The sequence below is a fragment of the Nerophis lumbriciformis genome, linkage group LG24 (assembly GCF_033978685.3).
Source record: "Nerophis lumbriciformis linkage group LG24, RoL_Nlum_v2.1, whole genome shotgun sequence".
Lineage (NCBI taxonomy): Eukaryota > Metazoa > Chordata > Actinopteri > Syngnathiformes > Syngnathidae > Nerophis > Nerophis lumbriciformis.
Window position 1 is genome coordinate 37,075,304 of NC_084571.2, and position 17,950 is coordinate 37,093,253.

The 17,950-nt window shown below is 37.3% G+C and overlaps 1 protein-coding gene across 1 annotated transcript in view; it reads left to right on the forward strand.

The window, feature by feature from the left end:
* The window catches only part of col5a3a (collagen, type V, alpha 3a), a 223,546-nt gene that overhangs the window by 116,912 nt on the left and 88,684 nt on the right, over positions 1-17,950 (forward strand). The window contains exons 33-38 of the mRNA XM_072916024.1: positions 101-154; positions 234-287; positions 7,660-7,713; positions 7,786-7,893; positions 12,432-12,521; positions 12,632-12,685. Of these exons, the coding sequence (XP_072772125.1) occupies positions 101-154; positions 234-287; positions 7,660-7,713; positions 7,786-7,893; positions 12,432-12,521; positions 12,632-12,685 (414 nt within the window). The remainder of the gene's footprint in view (positions 1-100; positions 155-233; positions 288-7,659; positions 7,714-7,785; positions 7,894-12,431; positions 12,522-12,631; positions 12,686-17,950) is intronic.

Consider the following 17,950-nt stretch of genomic DNA (forward strand, 5'->3'; position numbering starts at 1 on the left):
CCTACATTTCTGTATGTTTATGAAAATGGACAAGCCCAGGAAAAGCCTATCAGTGTTTTGTAAGTCATACAGTATATGATGTGTGTATTCATTGCTTTAGGGTCCCCAAGGGCCACAGGGAATGCATGGAGAAACCGGATTAAAAGGCCCACCTGTAAGTGGACTGAACCTTTCATGTTTAATTTCACAATTTTTTAATGTATCGATAATAAATAAAAAAATCATATTTTCAGGGTCCGCCTGGTAAAGATGGAATACCTGGTCATCCTGGCCAAAGAGGAGAGCCAGTAAGTACCAACACGTTTTTTGACTTTTTTGAATTTTTTGAGAAAAAATTGTTATTGTTATAAAACAAAAATACAAACTATCCATATTAAATATTATATAAAAAAAAATTGTTGGTGCAATGGTAGCATTTAATAAGTGATAAAGTATAATCGCATATTAAAGGGGAACATTATCACCAGACCTATGTAAGCGTCAATATATACCTTGATGTTGCAGAAAAAAGACCATATATTTTTTTAACCGATTTCCGAACTCTAAATGGGTGAATTTTGGCGAATTAAACGCCTTTCTAATATTCGCTCTCAGAGCTTGTGACGTCACATCAGGAAGCAATCCACCATTTTCTCAAACACAGAGTCAAATCAGCTCTGTTATTTTCCGTTTTTTTCGACTGTTTTCCGTACCTTGGAGGCATCATGCCTCGTCGGTGTGTTGTCGGAGGGTGTAACAACACGAACAGGGACGGATTCAAGTTGCACCAGTGGCCCAAAGATGCGAAAGTGGCAAGAAATTGTTCCGCACACTTTACCGACGAAAGCTATGCTACGACAGAGATGGCAAGAATGTGTGGATATCCTGCGACACTCAAAGCAGATGCATTTCCAACGATAAAGTCAAAGAAATCTGCCGCCAGACCCCCATTGAATCTGCCGGAGTGTGTGAGCAATTCAGGGACAAAGTACCTCGGTAGCACGGCTAGCAATGGCGGCAGTTTGTTCCCGCAGACGAGCGAGCTAAACCCCCTATCCACCCTAGCTTCCCCGGCCTGCTGACATCAACTCCAAAACTGGACAGATCAGCTTTCAGGAAAAGAGCAGGGATGAGGGTATGTCTACAGAATATATTAATTGATGAAAATTGGGCTGTCTGCACTCTCAAAGTGCATGTTCTTGCCAAATGTATTTCATATGCTGTAAACCTAGTTCATAGTTGTTAGTTTCCTTTAATGCCAAACAAACACATACCAATCGTTGGTTAGAAGGCGATCGCCGAATTCGTCCTCGCTTTCTCTCGTGTCGCTGGCTGTCGTGTCGTTTTCGTCGGTTTCGCTTGCATACGGTTCAAACCGATATGGCTCAATAGCTTCAGTTTCTTCTTCAATTTCGTTTTCGCTACCTGCCTCCACACTACAACCATCCGTTTCAATACATGCGTAATCTGTTGAATCGCTTAAGCCGCTGAAATCCGAGTCTGAATCCGAGCTAATGTCGCTATAGCTTGCTGTTCTTTCCGCCATGTTTGTTTGTGTCGGCTTCACTATGTGACGTCACAGGAAAATGGACGGGTGTTTATAACGATGGTTAAAATCAGGCACTTTGAAGCTTTTTTTAGGGATATTGCGTGATGGGTAAAATTTTGAAAAAAACTTCGAAAAATATAATAAGCCACTGGGAACTGATTTTTAATGGTTTTAACCCTTCTGAAATTGTGATAATGTTCCCCTTTAATATAACTTGAAAACCATAATATACCATATACCATTTTTTCATTGTTTTAATTAGGGTTGTCAAAATTAACGAGTTAACTCATGTGATTAATCACAACAAGTTATCGCGTTAATCTTGTACACACTTGCATTAACCGTGCAATTTTAATTTGACCGCCACACGGTCAGTGATCAGATCAATGCACACGTTAGCACAAAAATTAGTGCGGCAAATTTCACTCCAAAATACAGTCTGAAAGAACTCTTACTAAAACTGTGAGGAATGACATGCATTCAAGTAAAATGTTTACAAATGATCCTAGATTCAATTTGGACAGTAAAATTGCTTTTGTGTAGAAATGTGGGGGTCTTTTCTTCAGCAAATTTAAATTATGCAAGTAAATAAGTCACACCTGAGCAATGTTCCCTCTAATTGTTCATGTGTGTGAGCAAAGGCAAAAACTCCCTGAGCATTCAGTGGAGCCCATGTGAGCAACATCAGACGTGCACACTGTGACTACACCAGCAGCACACCTGTCCCAAACCTGACTAAATAACAAGTTCAATCTCCATCCATCCATCCATCCATCATCACAGGGCCAACACAGATAGACAGACAACATTCTCTTATTATTATAATCAAATGACAGCAGTCATTTCCATGAGGTTATTTTCTAATATAAGTGTTTAGGCCCACTTATAATGACAATAACAAAAAATATTGTTTTTCATGAACTGTGTGCTTGTATTGTTTGTCTGGGTGGAGGTCCTGCTTTGGAAATAATTTGTACCCCTTTCAGACATTGCATTTAGTTCCCATTAAAACATTCACATGTTGCACAATGAGATGTAAGCAGGGGATAAATGTGTACATTCCTGCAATTTCCTGTTCGTAAAAAATATATTTTTATTAGTATTTATTTAATATACTAACAGCATTTCATGATTAATATTTATAAATTAAGATTCTTAATGAATGACACTTTAGTAAGCACACATTTGATTGGTAAATCATAGTGTAACGACCTGGAATGACACTTTATGTGTGGTGTTGGAGTTGTCCGACTTTTTGTGTGGCTGTAAACGCATCACTAGCTAAGTGCCATATGTGTTGGCGCAAGTGAGAAAGAGCGAGCGGCTGCTGTTGATATAACAAAGTTGCTTTTGGTCTGGTTTGTACTGCAGAAAATGACCACTTTTGCTAGATATATTTTTTTTACTAATGTTTTGGTGATGTGTTTATGGCCGACAATAAAGAGTTTTGCTCAGTAAAGTGATGGATGGAATTAATGTCCTCAAAGCGTCTCGACAGACGTTACAATATTTGAACAATGATGACGAAAACTGTTTTCTCTGTCGTGTCCGTGTGTCGAAAATTGTTATGCGCTTATTTTTTTTATTTGATTTTGTGCGTGGCATAGATTTGCCGTGCGCAGAGGACCTTAGAGGGAACGTTGCCTGTGATTAATTCAAATTCCAAAATGTGATTTAAAATAATAATTCATTTGACAAGCCTAGCTTTAATATAATATTTGGGATTATATATTTTTACTAAATCATATATTTTAGTATTAGTTTATAAAAATAAATGTTTTTGTTACAATAATTCATTTAAAAAATGCATTATGGAGGATTATAGACCATACTTGCCAACCCTCCCGGATTTTCCGGGAGACTCCCGAAATTCAGCGCCTCTCCCGAAAACCTCCCGGAGACAAATTTTCTCCCGAAAATCTCCCGAAATTCAGGCGGGCTCAGGTCCTCCACAATATAAAAAAGCGTGCCTGCCCAATCACGTTATAACTATAGAATGATGGAGGGCGAGTTCTTGATTTCTTATGTGGGTTTATTGTTAGGCAGTTTCATTAACGTCCTCCCAGCGTGGCAACAACACACAACAACAGCAGTCACTTTTTTGTATACCGTAAAGCAGTTTGTCTGCCGTAAACAGCAATGTTGTGACACTCTTAAACGGGACAATACTGCCATCTAGTGCATTTGATGAAAGCACTTTTGTGCGTGCCACACAGCAATGCATCATCAGAGAGGGTGTTCAGCATGGTTCGAAAAATAGTGACAGAGAATAGAACAAGGATGGACAATTCAACCCATAACTCAACAATGAGTAGATGAGTGTTATGTGTGTGTATATGTGTAAATAAATGAACACTGAAATTCAAGTATTTATTTTATATATATATATATATATATATATATAAAATAAATACTTATTTTATATATTATATATACTATATATTATATATTACTTATATATATATATATATATATATAATATTAAAAAAAAAAAAATATATATATATATATAATAAAAAAAAATTAAAAAATATATATATATATAATAATATATATATATATATATATATATATATATATATATAATATATATATATATATATATTTTTATTTTTTTATTTATTTTTATTTATTATATATATATATATATATATATATATAGCTAGAATTCACTGAACGTCAAGTATTTCTTATATATATATATATATATATATATATATATATATATATATATATATATATATATATATATATATATATATATATATATATGAAATACTTGACTTGGTGAATTCTAGCTGTAAATATACTCCTCCCCTTTTAGCCACGCCCCCAACCACGCCCCCGTCCCACCCCGACCACGCCCACCACCACCCCCTCCCCTCACCTCCCGAAATCGGAGGTCTCAAGGTTGGCAAGTATGTTATAGACACAATTAACATAAGCTGTTATACCCCGCCTTCCGCCCGAATGCAGTTTTGGATAAGCTCCCTCTGTGACCCGAGACGGACAAGCGGTAGAAAATGGATGTATGGATAGTACAAAAATACTTTAAATAGTATACATTGGTTATACGGTATGCTGGTATAGTACCGCGATACTAATGAATCATATTCGGTACTATACCGCCTCTAAAAAGTACCGTCCCTGGACACACGAGGGCTTAAATTATGATCGTTGAATAGAATAGAATAGAATAGAATAGAATGCCTTTTATTGTCACTATACACAGGTACAATGGAATTAAAATAAAGTCCAGTATCAGTGCGGCAGTCTATAAATATGCAAAACATAGGAAGGAAAGAAAAGAACTAAATATTATACTTTATACATATATACAGAAGCATTCAGACTGTGGGTGGAAAGTAAAAACTGCACACAGAGAGGTGCTAAACTATAAAATCAGTGCCTATGAGAGTTCACAATGGTTATGGCTCTAGGGACAAAACTGATCTTGAGTCTGTTTGTCTTAGACCTGATGACCCCGTAGCGCCTTCCTTAGGGCAGCAGGAATGATCCTGTAACGACTTGGTATCGGATTGATACCCAAATTTGTGGTATCATCCAAAACTAATGTAAAGTATCCAAACAACAGAAGAATAAGTGATTATTACATTTTAACAGAAGTGTAGATAGAACATGTTAAAACAGAAAATAAGCAGATATTAACAGTAAATGAACAAGTAGATTAATAATTCATTTTCTACCACTTGTCCTTAATAATAGGTGTATAAATGACACAATATGTTACTGCATACGTCAGCAGCTAAATTAGGAGTCTTTGTTTGTTTACTTACTAATAAGAGACAAGTTGTCTAGTATGTTCACTATTTTATTTAAGGAAAAACTTGCAATAATAATCATATGTTTAATGTACCCTAAGATTTTTTGTTCTCCCGAAAATCTCCCTATTGATGGGAGGACAACAGGGTGACAAGAACTAAATCATCCAGAGTAGAGATAAATGGTATTATTATGTTTATCTTACCTAAAAATAAATGTATTTATTTATTAAAAAAAACATTAAAAAAAATAAATACATTTTTACTATATTTTGCTAAAAATTAATTGTATTTTTATTTGTATTTTTTCTGACTCCTTATTACATCCAGCCATAGAATTATACATTAAAATAAACATATTTGAAATAATTAATTTTAAATTATCATAATAATTAATTTAAAATGACCATATTTAATTATTAAAATAATTGCATGTTTATCAACAACTTTAGCATTTTATTCATTACATTTTGAAGCTCTCAGAAGCCAAGTTATGTTATATTCCTTAATATTTACTTATGCAAGTTTGAAGTATTCATCCATTTTCTACCGCTTATTCCCTTTGGGGTCGCGGGGGGCGCTGGAGCCTATCTCAGCTACAATCGGGCGGAAGGCGGGGTACACCCTGGACAAGTCGCCACCTCATCGCAGGGCGAACACAGATAGACAGTATATATTTATTTATTAAAAAAAATATTTAAAAAATAAATACATTTTTACTATATTTTGCTAAAAATTAATTGTATTTTTATTTGTATTTTTTCTGACTCCTTATTACATCCAGCCATAGAATTATACATTAATATAAACATATTTGAAATAATTAATTTTAAATTATCATAATTCATTTAAAATGACAAGATTTAATTATTAAAATAATTGCATGTTTATCAACAACTTTAGCATTTTATTCATTACATTTTAAAGCTCTCAGAAGCCAAGTTATGTTATATTCCTTAATATTTATTTATGCAAGTTTGAAGTATCAATTATCTAAACACAGTTTTGTTTGCATATTTTCAGGATATATATATATATATGGCTGTCAATATACTCCTCCCCTCTTAACCACGCCCCCAACCAGCATCCCTCTTTATGTTTGTGAACCTTATAGTCTATACATTTAGAGTGATGTAATAATGAAACACTCTAGAAGTCTAGAATGAAAGAGTATATAAGAGAATTGACAGAGTGTGTACCTTCAGTGCTGAATGATGAGCAGAGGCAGAGTTAATCCTTAAGTGGTGGTGGTGGAGGGGAAGTGGCATCTCTTTACTAGCTTTGTCGAAGCATGTTGCTTTTGTAGCTGTTTCAGCAAATTTGAATTGCTGTTTTGGGCAGTCGATGGGATCTTTGATCCAAGACACAACTTACATTTAACTAAAATGTTCTTTTCTTTGTGGGCAGCACGGTGGAAGAGGGGTTAGTCCGTCTGCCTCACAATACGAAGGTCCTGAGTAGTCGTGAGTTCAATACCAGCCCCGGGATCTTTCTGTGTGGAGTTTGTATGTTCTCCCCGTGACTGCGTGGGTTCCCTCCGGGTACTCCGGCTTCCTCCCACCTCCAAAGACAGGTTGATTGGCAACACTAAATTGGCCCTAGTGTGTGAATGTGAGTGTGAATGTTGTCTGTCTATCTGTGTTGGCCCTGCGATGAGGTGGCGACTTGTCCAGAGTGTACGCCGCCTTCCGCCCGATTGTAGCTGAGATAGGCTCCAGCACCCCCCGCGATCCCCGAAGGGAATAAGCGGTAGAAAATGGATGGATGGGTTCTCTTCTTTGTGCTCGACAAAAGAAAAGTAGTGAGAGTATCTACATGTTAACAAACTGGACTGCAGTTCCGCCATGATCAGACACACACCCCCCACACCCACATCCACACCCAGACACACGTCTCTCTTCTCCGGCTTGTGACACAAGAAGAATCAGAAGAACGACACCGCAGCGCTCCAATAAAACACACTCAGATTTTCTGTCTGTCTGGTCATTGCCGTTGTGTCCTTGGGCAAGACACTTTACCCACCTGCTCCCAGTGCCACCCACACTGGTTTAAATGTAACTTAGATATTGGGTTTCACCATGTCAAAGCGCTTTGAGTCACTTGAGAAAAAGCGCTATATAAATGTACTTCACTTCACTTCACTTCACTTCTGTTTCTAACAGATACTACATAAAAAATTACGTAAAATAACGCAGTAACGCATCATGTAGTAATGGTAACTGAGTTACTGAATATAAAAAATAGCGCGTTAGATTACTAGTTACCGCCGAAACTAACGGCGTTACAGTCCCAACACTGATTCTCAGCAGTTGAATAAAAAAACCTCACCATGATGTTTTTAATTCTTAGGGCTTCCAAGGCAAAAACGGTCTTCCAGGCCCACCAGGTGTCGTCGGACCACAGGTAAGCAGACCATACTCAAACTTTCACCACCCGATCACTATTTGAGACACTAAAATTGTCCATGGACTTTAGGGAAAATCTGGTGAAACCGGACCCACTGGGGACAGGGGCCATCCGGGCTCGCCAGGACCCCCTGGTGAGCAAGGACTACCTGGATCGGCCGGAAAGGAGGGAGCCAAGGTGAGTGGTTTGTAATCATCATTGATCTTTTAGATGAGTGTTTTTCAACCTTTTTTGAGCCGAGGCACATTTTTTTTCATTGAAAAAGTCTTAAAGCACACAACCAGCAGAAATCATTAAAAAATGAAACTCAGTTGACAGTAAAAAGTCGCAATTGTTGGATATGACTTTAAAGCATAACCAAGCATGCATCACTATAGCTCTTGTCTCAAAGTAGGTGTACTGTCACCACCTGTCACATCACACCCTGACTTATTCAGAGTTTTTTGCTGTTTTCCTGTGTGTAGTGTTTTAGTTCTTGTCTTGCGCTCCTATTTTGGTGGCTTTTTCTCTTATTTTTGGTATTTTCCTGTAGCAGTTTCATGTCTTCCTTTGAGCGATATTTCCCACATCTACTTTGTTTTAGCAATCAAGAATATTTCAGTTGTTTTTATCCTTCTTTGTGGGGACATAGTTGATTGTCATGTCATGTGCGGATGTACTTTGTGGACGCCGTCTTTGCTCCACAGTAAGTCTTTGCTGTCGTCCAGCATTCTGTTTTTGTTTACTTTGTAGCCAGTTAGGTTTTAGTTTCGTTCTGCATAGCCTTCCCTAAGCTTCAACGCCTTTTCTTAGGGGCACTCACCTTTTGTTTATTTTTGGTTTAAGCATTAGATACGACGACAAACCCTTGTCGTCTCACACAACGTGTTCCCGACATCCGCAAAGCAATTAACTACCGGCTGCCACCTACTGATATGGAAGAGTATTACACGGTTACGCTACCGAGCTCTAGACAGCACCGACACTCAACAACATACCTGCCAACTACTCCGGTTTTCCCGTAATGAGTACGGTTTTCATCAACCTATTCCGGGTTACGGTTGCAGTGATAAAAAATATGGTTTTTCATTAATTAAAAAAAAATTTTTTTTTTTAAGTTTTATTCACGAAATCGCGTAACAACAATGACAATCGACACTGCTTCCCGTAACTTCCCATCGAGCCATTCCGAATGCCATGCGCGAGGCTATTTATAGCACCGCTGCCAAGCACGAGGCACCAGTTGCCATTGTTTCCAAACGAGCGAACGATCATGGAATCAGCCGGAGAAAAATCGCATACGAGTCTTAAACCGAAAAGAAAACTGCAGTCATTCCGTGAAGAATATTCAAAAGCCTATCCGGGAATAATTATCCGTTCCAAAAAGGGTGAAAACTACGCGAATTGCACCTTGTGCAGACAAGATTTTTCGATCGGACACGGAGGAATTAGCGATGTAAAAGACCACGTTGGGACAAAAAAACCCAAGTCTAACGCCGTTGCTAGCGATACAAGTGGAAAACTTTCAACGTTTTTCGTCGCCCAAACAGATTCTTTGGATGTGATAAATGCCGAAGTTTTATTTACGGAGGCAATAATTGAGCAAACAAAAAGGTAATGACACCAATGTTATCTATTGGAATTGTTTAGTACTGTTATACTGTTAAAAGTGTTTATACTATTTATGCTTTCAAGTCCAAGTTGAAGAAATCTTGTTAAATGTTGACAGCATAACTACCAAAATACAGAAGTATGTCCTTAATATTTTTGCAGTGCTATTTCTGTTGAAAAGTTAAAATGATTACATTAGAGATGTGATGTGCCACTTTTCAAGTGTCTGATGGCTTCAATTAATTTTCATGAATTTTTCATATTTTGAATTCTTTTGAAAGGCTTACAAAAAAACGACATTTGAATTGTAATTCCATGCTATTGACAGGACTATTAATTTTAATGAAGTTAGCTTACCATGTTTACAGTATGATAATTGTGATAGAAATGTGAATTTTAGGCACAGAATATTTTTTACAATTGAACAAGGCAGTAGATTATACAAGCTTGGACAGAAAGTTAATAATGACACCAATTTTTTTTTTTTATGGAATTGTTTAGTACTGTTTTACCATTTGTTTACTGTAAAAAGTGTTTATACTGTTTATACTTTCAATTAACAAATTGAAGTCTTGTGAAAGGTTGACAGGATAACTGGCATTAACTGTCAAAATAATTTCAAACTATTGAAGTTAGCTTACAGAATAAACATGTCAATCAACCCATATGATTTTTGCTGTAATATTTTTGTTTTGAAAAGTCACTGTGACTGATAGAAAAGTGATGGTTTTAGCAACATTTTAACCTGTCTGAATGCAATCAATCATTTTGCGTCGGGGGGCGAAGCCTGAACCCCCCACCAGGACTTTGTCCTGGACCTACCGGGGCCTGCGGTCCCTGGACCCTGGCTACTAGGTTTTTCTGATTTCAAAAGTTGGCAGGTATGCAATTGTTGGATATGACTTTAAAGCATAACCAAGCATGCATCAATATAGCTCTTGTCTCAAAGTAGGTGTACTGTCACCACCTGTCACATCACACCCTGACTTATTTGGAGTTTGTAGCTTTTTTCCTGTTTGTACTGTTTTAGTTCTTGTTTTGCGCTCCTATTTTGGTGGCTTTTCCTGTTTTGTTGGTGTTTTCATGTTGGAGTTCCATGTCTTCCTTAATTGCTATTCCCCGCATCTGCTTTGTTTTAGCAATCAAGAATATTTCAGTTGTTTTTATCCTTCTTTGTGGGGACATTGTTGATTGTCATGTGCGGATGTACTTTGTGGACGCCGTCTTTGCTCCACAGTAAGTCTTTGCTGTCGTCCAGCATTATGTTTTTGTTTACTTTGTAGCCAGTTCAGTTTTAGTTTCGTTCTGCATAGCCATAACCCCTTTTCTTAGGGGCACTCACCTTTTGTTTATTTTTGGTTTAAGCATTAGATACGACGACAAATCCTTGTCGTCTCACACAACGTGTTCCCGACATCTACAAAGCAATTAACTACCGGCTGCCACCTACTGATATGGAAGAGTATTACACGGTTACGCTACCGAGCTCTAGACAGCACCGACACGCAGAGGTGGGTAGAGTAGCCAGAAATTGTACTCAAGTAAGAGTACTGTTACTTTAGAGATGTATTACTCAAGTAAAAGTAAGGAGTAGTCACCCAAATATTTACTTGAGTAAAAGTAAAAAGTATGTTGTGAAAAAACTACTCAAGTACTGAGTAACTGATGAGTAACATACACACACATATCATATATACATATATATATATATATATATATATATATATACATACACACATATATATATATATATATATATATATATATATATATATATATATATATATATATATATATATATATATACACACACATTTATATATATATATACATAAACATATATATATATATATATATATATATATATACACACACATATATATATACAGTATATAATTTATATTTATTTATTTTGCCGTTTTTGTTTACATGTTAAAGGTGTTTTAATGAATATACATGCATGTTTAACACATATAGATTCCTTTCTTTCATGAAGACAAGAATATAAGTTGGTGTATTACCTGATTCTGATGACTTGCATTGATTGTAATCAGACAGTAGTGCTGATAGCGTCCACGTTTTCAAATGGAGGAGAAAAAAAGTTCCTCCTTTCTGTCTAATACCACATGAAAGTGATTGGTTTTTGGCATCTTATTTGTCCAGCTTCCATATTCGTTTTTATACACTTTACAAGAAATACATCGGCGGCAAACTCCGTAGCTTGCTAGTTTGTTTGCGCTGGCTTTTGGAGACTCTTGTTTTGAAAGCGCAGGCGCGATGGAGCGGCACTTTTATTGTGAAGACAGGAACTGTGCAGTCAGTCTTTAGGCTTTTGACGGGATGTACGGTTGAAATAAAAAAGGGTCTTTTTTCCTTCACACTTTTGATTGATTGATTGAAACTTTTATTAGTAGATTGCACAGTACAGTATATATTCCGTACAATTGACCACTAAATGGTAACACCCCAATACGTTTTTCAACTTGTTTAAGTCAGGTCATGTGACCCCTGGCTCTGTTTGATTGGTCCAACGTCACCAGTGACTGCATCTGATTGGTGGAACGGAGTGAACGTCACCAGTGACTGTATTTGTTGAAACGCAGGCACTATGAAGGTCTGTCTGACAGACCAAAACAAACAAAGCGTGCATTAACAGATCGATAAAAATTAGTAGCGAGTAGCGAGCTGAATGTAGATAAAAGTAGCGGAGTAAAAGTAGCGTTTCTTCTCTATAAATATACTCAAGTAAAAGTAAAAGTATGTTGCATTAAAACCTATCTTAGAAGTACAATTTATCCCAAAAGTTACTCAAGTAGATGTAACGGAGTAAATGTAGCGCGTTACTACCCACCTCTGCCGACACGCAACAACAACACATCATTTGCAGATTATAATTACTGGTTTGCAAAAAATATTTTTAAGCCAAATAGGTGAAATTAGATAATCTCCCACGGCACAGTGGTTGAAAAACACTGTTTTAGAAGACACGCCTGAATAGTGTCACATCTCATCTTCTGGGGTAGCGCTCTAATTTGAAAGTGAATAAAGAAATCATTCTAATATTCTTTTAAACATATGACTTTCACTGCCTTTAAATCCTAATCATGTGTGTGTGTGGTTTCCAGGGTGACCCAGGCCCGCCGGGCGCACCTGGAAAGAGTGGCCCTGCGGGTCTCCAAGGATTCAGAGGAAGCCGAGGGATCCCCGGCGCGACGGTAATGGAAAAAGTGCAGCATTTGATCACAGCCGCTGCCGTGTCTCAGGCGTCGCAAGGCTGAAAAAAAAATCAGTACGCTTGATTGCAAAGTTGTTTGTGCCTTGGCAGGGTCCTGCAGGCTTGAAAGGAGGAGAAGGTGTACCTGGTGCTCCAGGACTCATAGTAAGTCCCTCTAAGTGCCTTTGTGTCCCTGCAGCTTCTATCACGGGGCCACATCGCAGTTATAGCTGCCCCCAGAGGGCCGCTTTTAACAATAATTCATGAATTTATATGCACGAATAAGGTGTCGCCTTATATTATTGCACAATTGCCAATGCTTTTGGTTATTATATATATAAAAACTATATGGCCAAAATTATTTGGCCAACTATCCAAATAGGATAGGTCTTTATTGTCATTGCCACAAGTACAACGAAACTATGTTTTCAGCACAAACCCGTTCAATAGTGATGGGTTGATGAGGCGTCATGAAGCGTTTCGACACATTGCAAAACTGTATTGATACTGTGTCGATACTGTGTCACTAAATACTGACATCTGCTGGACATTAAAAATCCCTACAGGCAACCTATGGACCGACTCAACTGACACTGATTTGATGCCCTAGTACAGGGGTCACCAACCTTTTTGAAACCAAAAACTACTTCTTGGGTACTGATTAATGCGAAGGGCTACCAGTTTGATACACACTTAAATAAATAAATATATTGTCATTTGTAAGTTACACGTAAGTGTGATTTAAACAAGAATAGCTAAATAAATACATTTATATATATATAAAAAATGGGTATTTCTGTCTGTCATTCCGTCGTACATTTTTTTTTCCTTTTACGGAAGGTTTTTTGTAGAGAATAAATGATGAAAAAAAACACTTAATTGAACGGTTTAAAAGAGGAGAAAACACGAAAAAATTTAAGATAAAATTTTGAAACATAGTTTATCTTCAATTTCGACTCTTTAAAATTCAAAATTCAACCGACAAAAAGAAGAGAAAAACTAGCTAATTTGAATCTTTTTGAAAAAATTAAAAAAAGAATTTATGGAGCATCATTAGTAATTTTTCCTTAATTAAGATACATTTTAGAATTTTGATGACATGTTTTAAATTGGTTAAAATCCAATCTGCACTTTGTTAGAATATTCAACAAATTGGACCAAGCTATATTTCTAACAAAGACAAATCAGTATTTCTTCCAGATTTTCCAGAAGAAAAATGTTAAAAGAAATTCAAAATACTTTGAAATAAGATTTAAATTTGATTCTACAGATTTTCTAGATTTGCCAGAATAATTTTTTTGAATTTTAATCATAGTAAGTTTAAAGAAATATTTCACAAATATTCTTCGTCGAAAAAACAGAAGCTAAAATATTTATTCTTTACAATAAAAAAATTAATACATTTACTTGAACATTGATTTAAATTGTCAGGAAAGAAGAGGAAGAAATTTAAAAGGTAAAAAGGTATATTTGTTTAAAAATCCTACAATCATTTTTAAGGTTGTATTTTTTCTCTAAAATTGTATTTCTAAAAGTAATAAGAAGCAAAGTAAAAAATAAATGAATTTATTTAAACAAGTGATCCATCCATTTTCTACCGCTTATTCCAAGTGAAGATCAAGTATTTAAAATATTTTCTTGGATTTTCAAATTCTATTTGAGTTTTGTCTCTTTTAGAATTAAAAATGTCGAGCAAAGCGAGACCAGCTTGCTAGTAAATAAATACAATTTAAAAAATAGAGGCAGCTCACTGGTAAGTGCTGCTCTTTGAGCTATTTTTAGAACAGGCCAGCGGGCGACTGATCTGGTCCTTACGGGCTACCTGGTGCCCGCGGGCACCGCGTTGGTGTCCCCTGCCCTAGTATATACAATAATATAAACCAAGTCATTGTATTTCATTTAGGATTATTTCATATCTTCATTTAAATAAAAATATATTTTTATCTTTTTTAGATACAGTCAATAAATAATGTGAACATGTATCATAACATGGAAATCTAAGAGAACGTGTTGTGGATGATTGTGGACTGGGAATTGTTTTAATTTTATTTTTTTTACACATTTTTATAAAAATAAAAATAAAAAGTTTTTCCGACGTATTACATTTTAGACGATTTCTCTTCTTAGTTATTATTTCTCCGGCTGTAGAAAAGAGCCGCTCACAGGGCACAGAGGAGGCGACACAGTTCGCGTATCGGTCACGTGACCAAAACAGCTCATGATCGGTCACGTGACTTTCTAAAAGCGGTACGCGCACCGACACAGGGTTTTGCTCTATGAGCTCGACGCATGCGCCGATGCATCGGTGTTGCCGGACCCATCACTACCGTTCAAGATTAGACAAACAAACAGTGTACAGGGTTACAGAACAGGAACGCTGATGGGTCGCCTACGAGGCGCACCGTAAAAGGTGGGAAAAAGGTAAAACGCTGGGGAAGAAGATGAGTAAAAAAATACAATCTAGACTGGGCTCCTAAGGGGGCCTAGTCTGTTTTCAGAACAGCCTGCTCCTGTTGTTGGAGCGTCAATGCCAGGGGTGCTCACACTTTTTCTGCAGGCGAGCTACTTTTTAATTGATCAAGTCGTGGGGATCTACCTCATTCATATATATAATTTATATTTACTTATTTATGAAATATATGTTTTTGTTAACAAGTAAAAAGGTGTTTAATGATAATGCAAGCATGTTTAATACATATAGTTAATATTGTTAACAAGTTAAAGGTGTTTAAAGATAATGCAAGCATGTTTAACACATATAGTTAGTATTCTTAACAAGTTAAAGGTGTTTAAAGATAATACAAGCATGTTTAACACATATAGTTAATATTGTTAACAAGTTAAAGGTGTTTAAAGATAATGCAAGCATGTTTAACACATATAGTTAATATTTTTAACAAGTTAAAGGTGTTTAAAGATAATACAAGCATGTTTAACACATATAGTTAATGTTAACAAGTTAAAGGTGTTTAAAGATAATACAAGTATGTTTAATACATATAGTTAATATTGTTAACAAGTTAAAGGTGTTTAAAGACAATGCAAGCATGTTTAACACATATAGTTAGTATTCTTAACAAGTTAAAGGTGTTTAAAGATAATACAAGCATGTTTAACACATATAGTTAATATTGTTAACAAGTTAAAGGTGTTTAAAGATAATGCAAGCATGTTTAACACATATAGTTAATATTTTTAACAAGTTAAAGGTGTTTAAAGATAATACAAGCATGTTTAACACATATAGTTAATGTTAACAAGTTAAAGGTGTTTAAAGATAATGCAAGCATGTTTAACACATATAGTTAATATTGTTAATAAGTTAAAGGTGTTTAAAGATAATACAAGCATGTTTAACACATATAGATTCCTTTCTTTCATGAAGACAAGAATATAAGTTGGTGTATTACCTGATTCTGATGACTTGCATTGATTGGAATCAGACAGTGGTGATGATAACGTCCGCATTTTCGAATGGAAGAGAAAAAAAGTCCTCCTTTCTGTCCAATACCACATGAAAGTGGTTGGTTTTTGGCATCTTATTTGTCCAGCTTCCGTACTCCTTTGTATACACTTTACAAGAAATACATTGTCGGCAAATTCTGTAGCTTGCTAGCTTGTGCACGCCAGCTTTCTGAGACTCTTATTTTGGTAGCGCAGGCAGGATGAAGCAGAGCTTTTATTGTGCAACTGTGCAGTCTGTCTTTGGAGTTTTGGCGACAGGTACGGCGCCAGAGTCTGTTGAAATAAAGTGTTTCTCGCCTTCCAGTCGGTAATTTTAATGAGCTGGCAGCAGCCAGCGTCATCTCAGAAGACCCTCGGGTGCCGTGAATGTCAATCAAGTGACGAAAGTGACGTCATAGTGAAGATTTATGATCGCTCATTTTTAGGACTATTTTTTTAATGCCTGGCTGGTGATCGACTGACACACCCTCCGAGATCGACCGGTAGCTCGCGATCGACGTAATGAGCACCCCTGGTCAATGCCATTCGAGGGAGTCAAATCGTAGATTAGGATTTTTGTTTTTCCGCGAGCAGACATTACAATGGCTTGTCTGTTCTATTTGTCCATGCTGGCTCTCATATCCAATTTTTCCCTTACCAGCTTTTCCATGATGTGATCCATCTTGCGATTCAGTTCAGAAATCGCCCCAGTCTGTGATCCCACAGCCCTGCCCAAACTTTCCATTGCGACGAACAGCCTTTGGGCCCCTTGAGTGGCTGCCATCGTCTTACGAATTTGACGATACACCCGAGCAATGCCCAGCCCAATCAGCAGGTGCCCCGCGATCACGGTTCCAAATAGGTAGATGTCTTCCACGTCCTCGATGGAAAGGACTGAGAGGCACATGATTCTCCATTTATCCCAGGAATCTCTCACGTACCCCGCAGCAATGGTTCCATCAGGGCCGCCAGGCTCCCCAGAAGCTCTTTTCCTCGTCGAAAAGATTTTGTCAATTGAGTCGAGAGTCCAGCTGATCATTTCCTTGTCTGATGTTTAGATTTGGAGGAAACGCAAAGAAAGAGGCTTCAAAAAAGTGTAGACAAGACAAAAACAAAGAGAGCAAGCAGGGAAAGAAGGGAGCGGAAAAAAATGTGACCGCCCTCACCAGAATCAGAATCAGAATTAGGTGTCCTAATCATGGAGACTGTTTCTACAAACATTTGTGAAAGAATGGACCGCTCTCAGTGATTTCCAGCGTGGAACTGTCATAGGATGCCACCTGTGCAACAAAGCCAGTCGTGAAATTTCCTCGCTCCTAAATATTCCAAAGGTCAACTGTGGGCTTTATTATAAGAAAAGTGAAGAGTTTGGGAACAACAGCAACTCAGCCACCAAGTGGTAGACCACGTAAACTGACAGAGAGGGGTCAGCGGATGCTGAAGCGCATAGTGCAAAGACTTTCTGCACAGTCAGTTGCTACAGAGCCCCAAACTTCATGTGACCTTACAATTAGCCCACGTACAGTACGCAGAGAGCTTCACGGAATGGGTTTCCATGGCCGAGCAGCTGCATCTAAGCCATACATCACCGAGTCCAATGCAAAGCGTGGGATGCAGTGGTGGAAAGCCCGTTGCCAGCAGTGGAGACACCTTCTCTGGACTGATGAATCACGCTTTTCCATTTGGCAATCTGATGGACCAGTCTGGGTTTGGAGGTTGCCAGGGGAACGCTACATTTCGGACCTCATTGTGCTGAGTGTGAAATTTGGTGGAGGAGGAATTATGGTGTGGGGTTGTTTTTCAAGAGTTGGGCTTGGCGCCTTAGTTCCAGTGAAAGGAACCTTAAATGCTCCAGGATACCAAAACATTCCCAACCTTGTGGGAACTGCTTGGAGCGGGCCCCTTCCTCTTCCAGCATGACTGTGCACCAGTGCACAAAGCAAGATCCATAAAGACATGGATGACAGAGTCTGGTGTGGATGAACT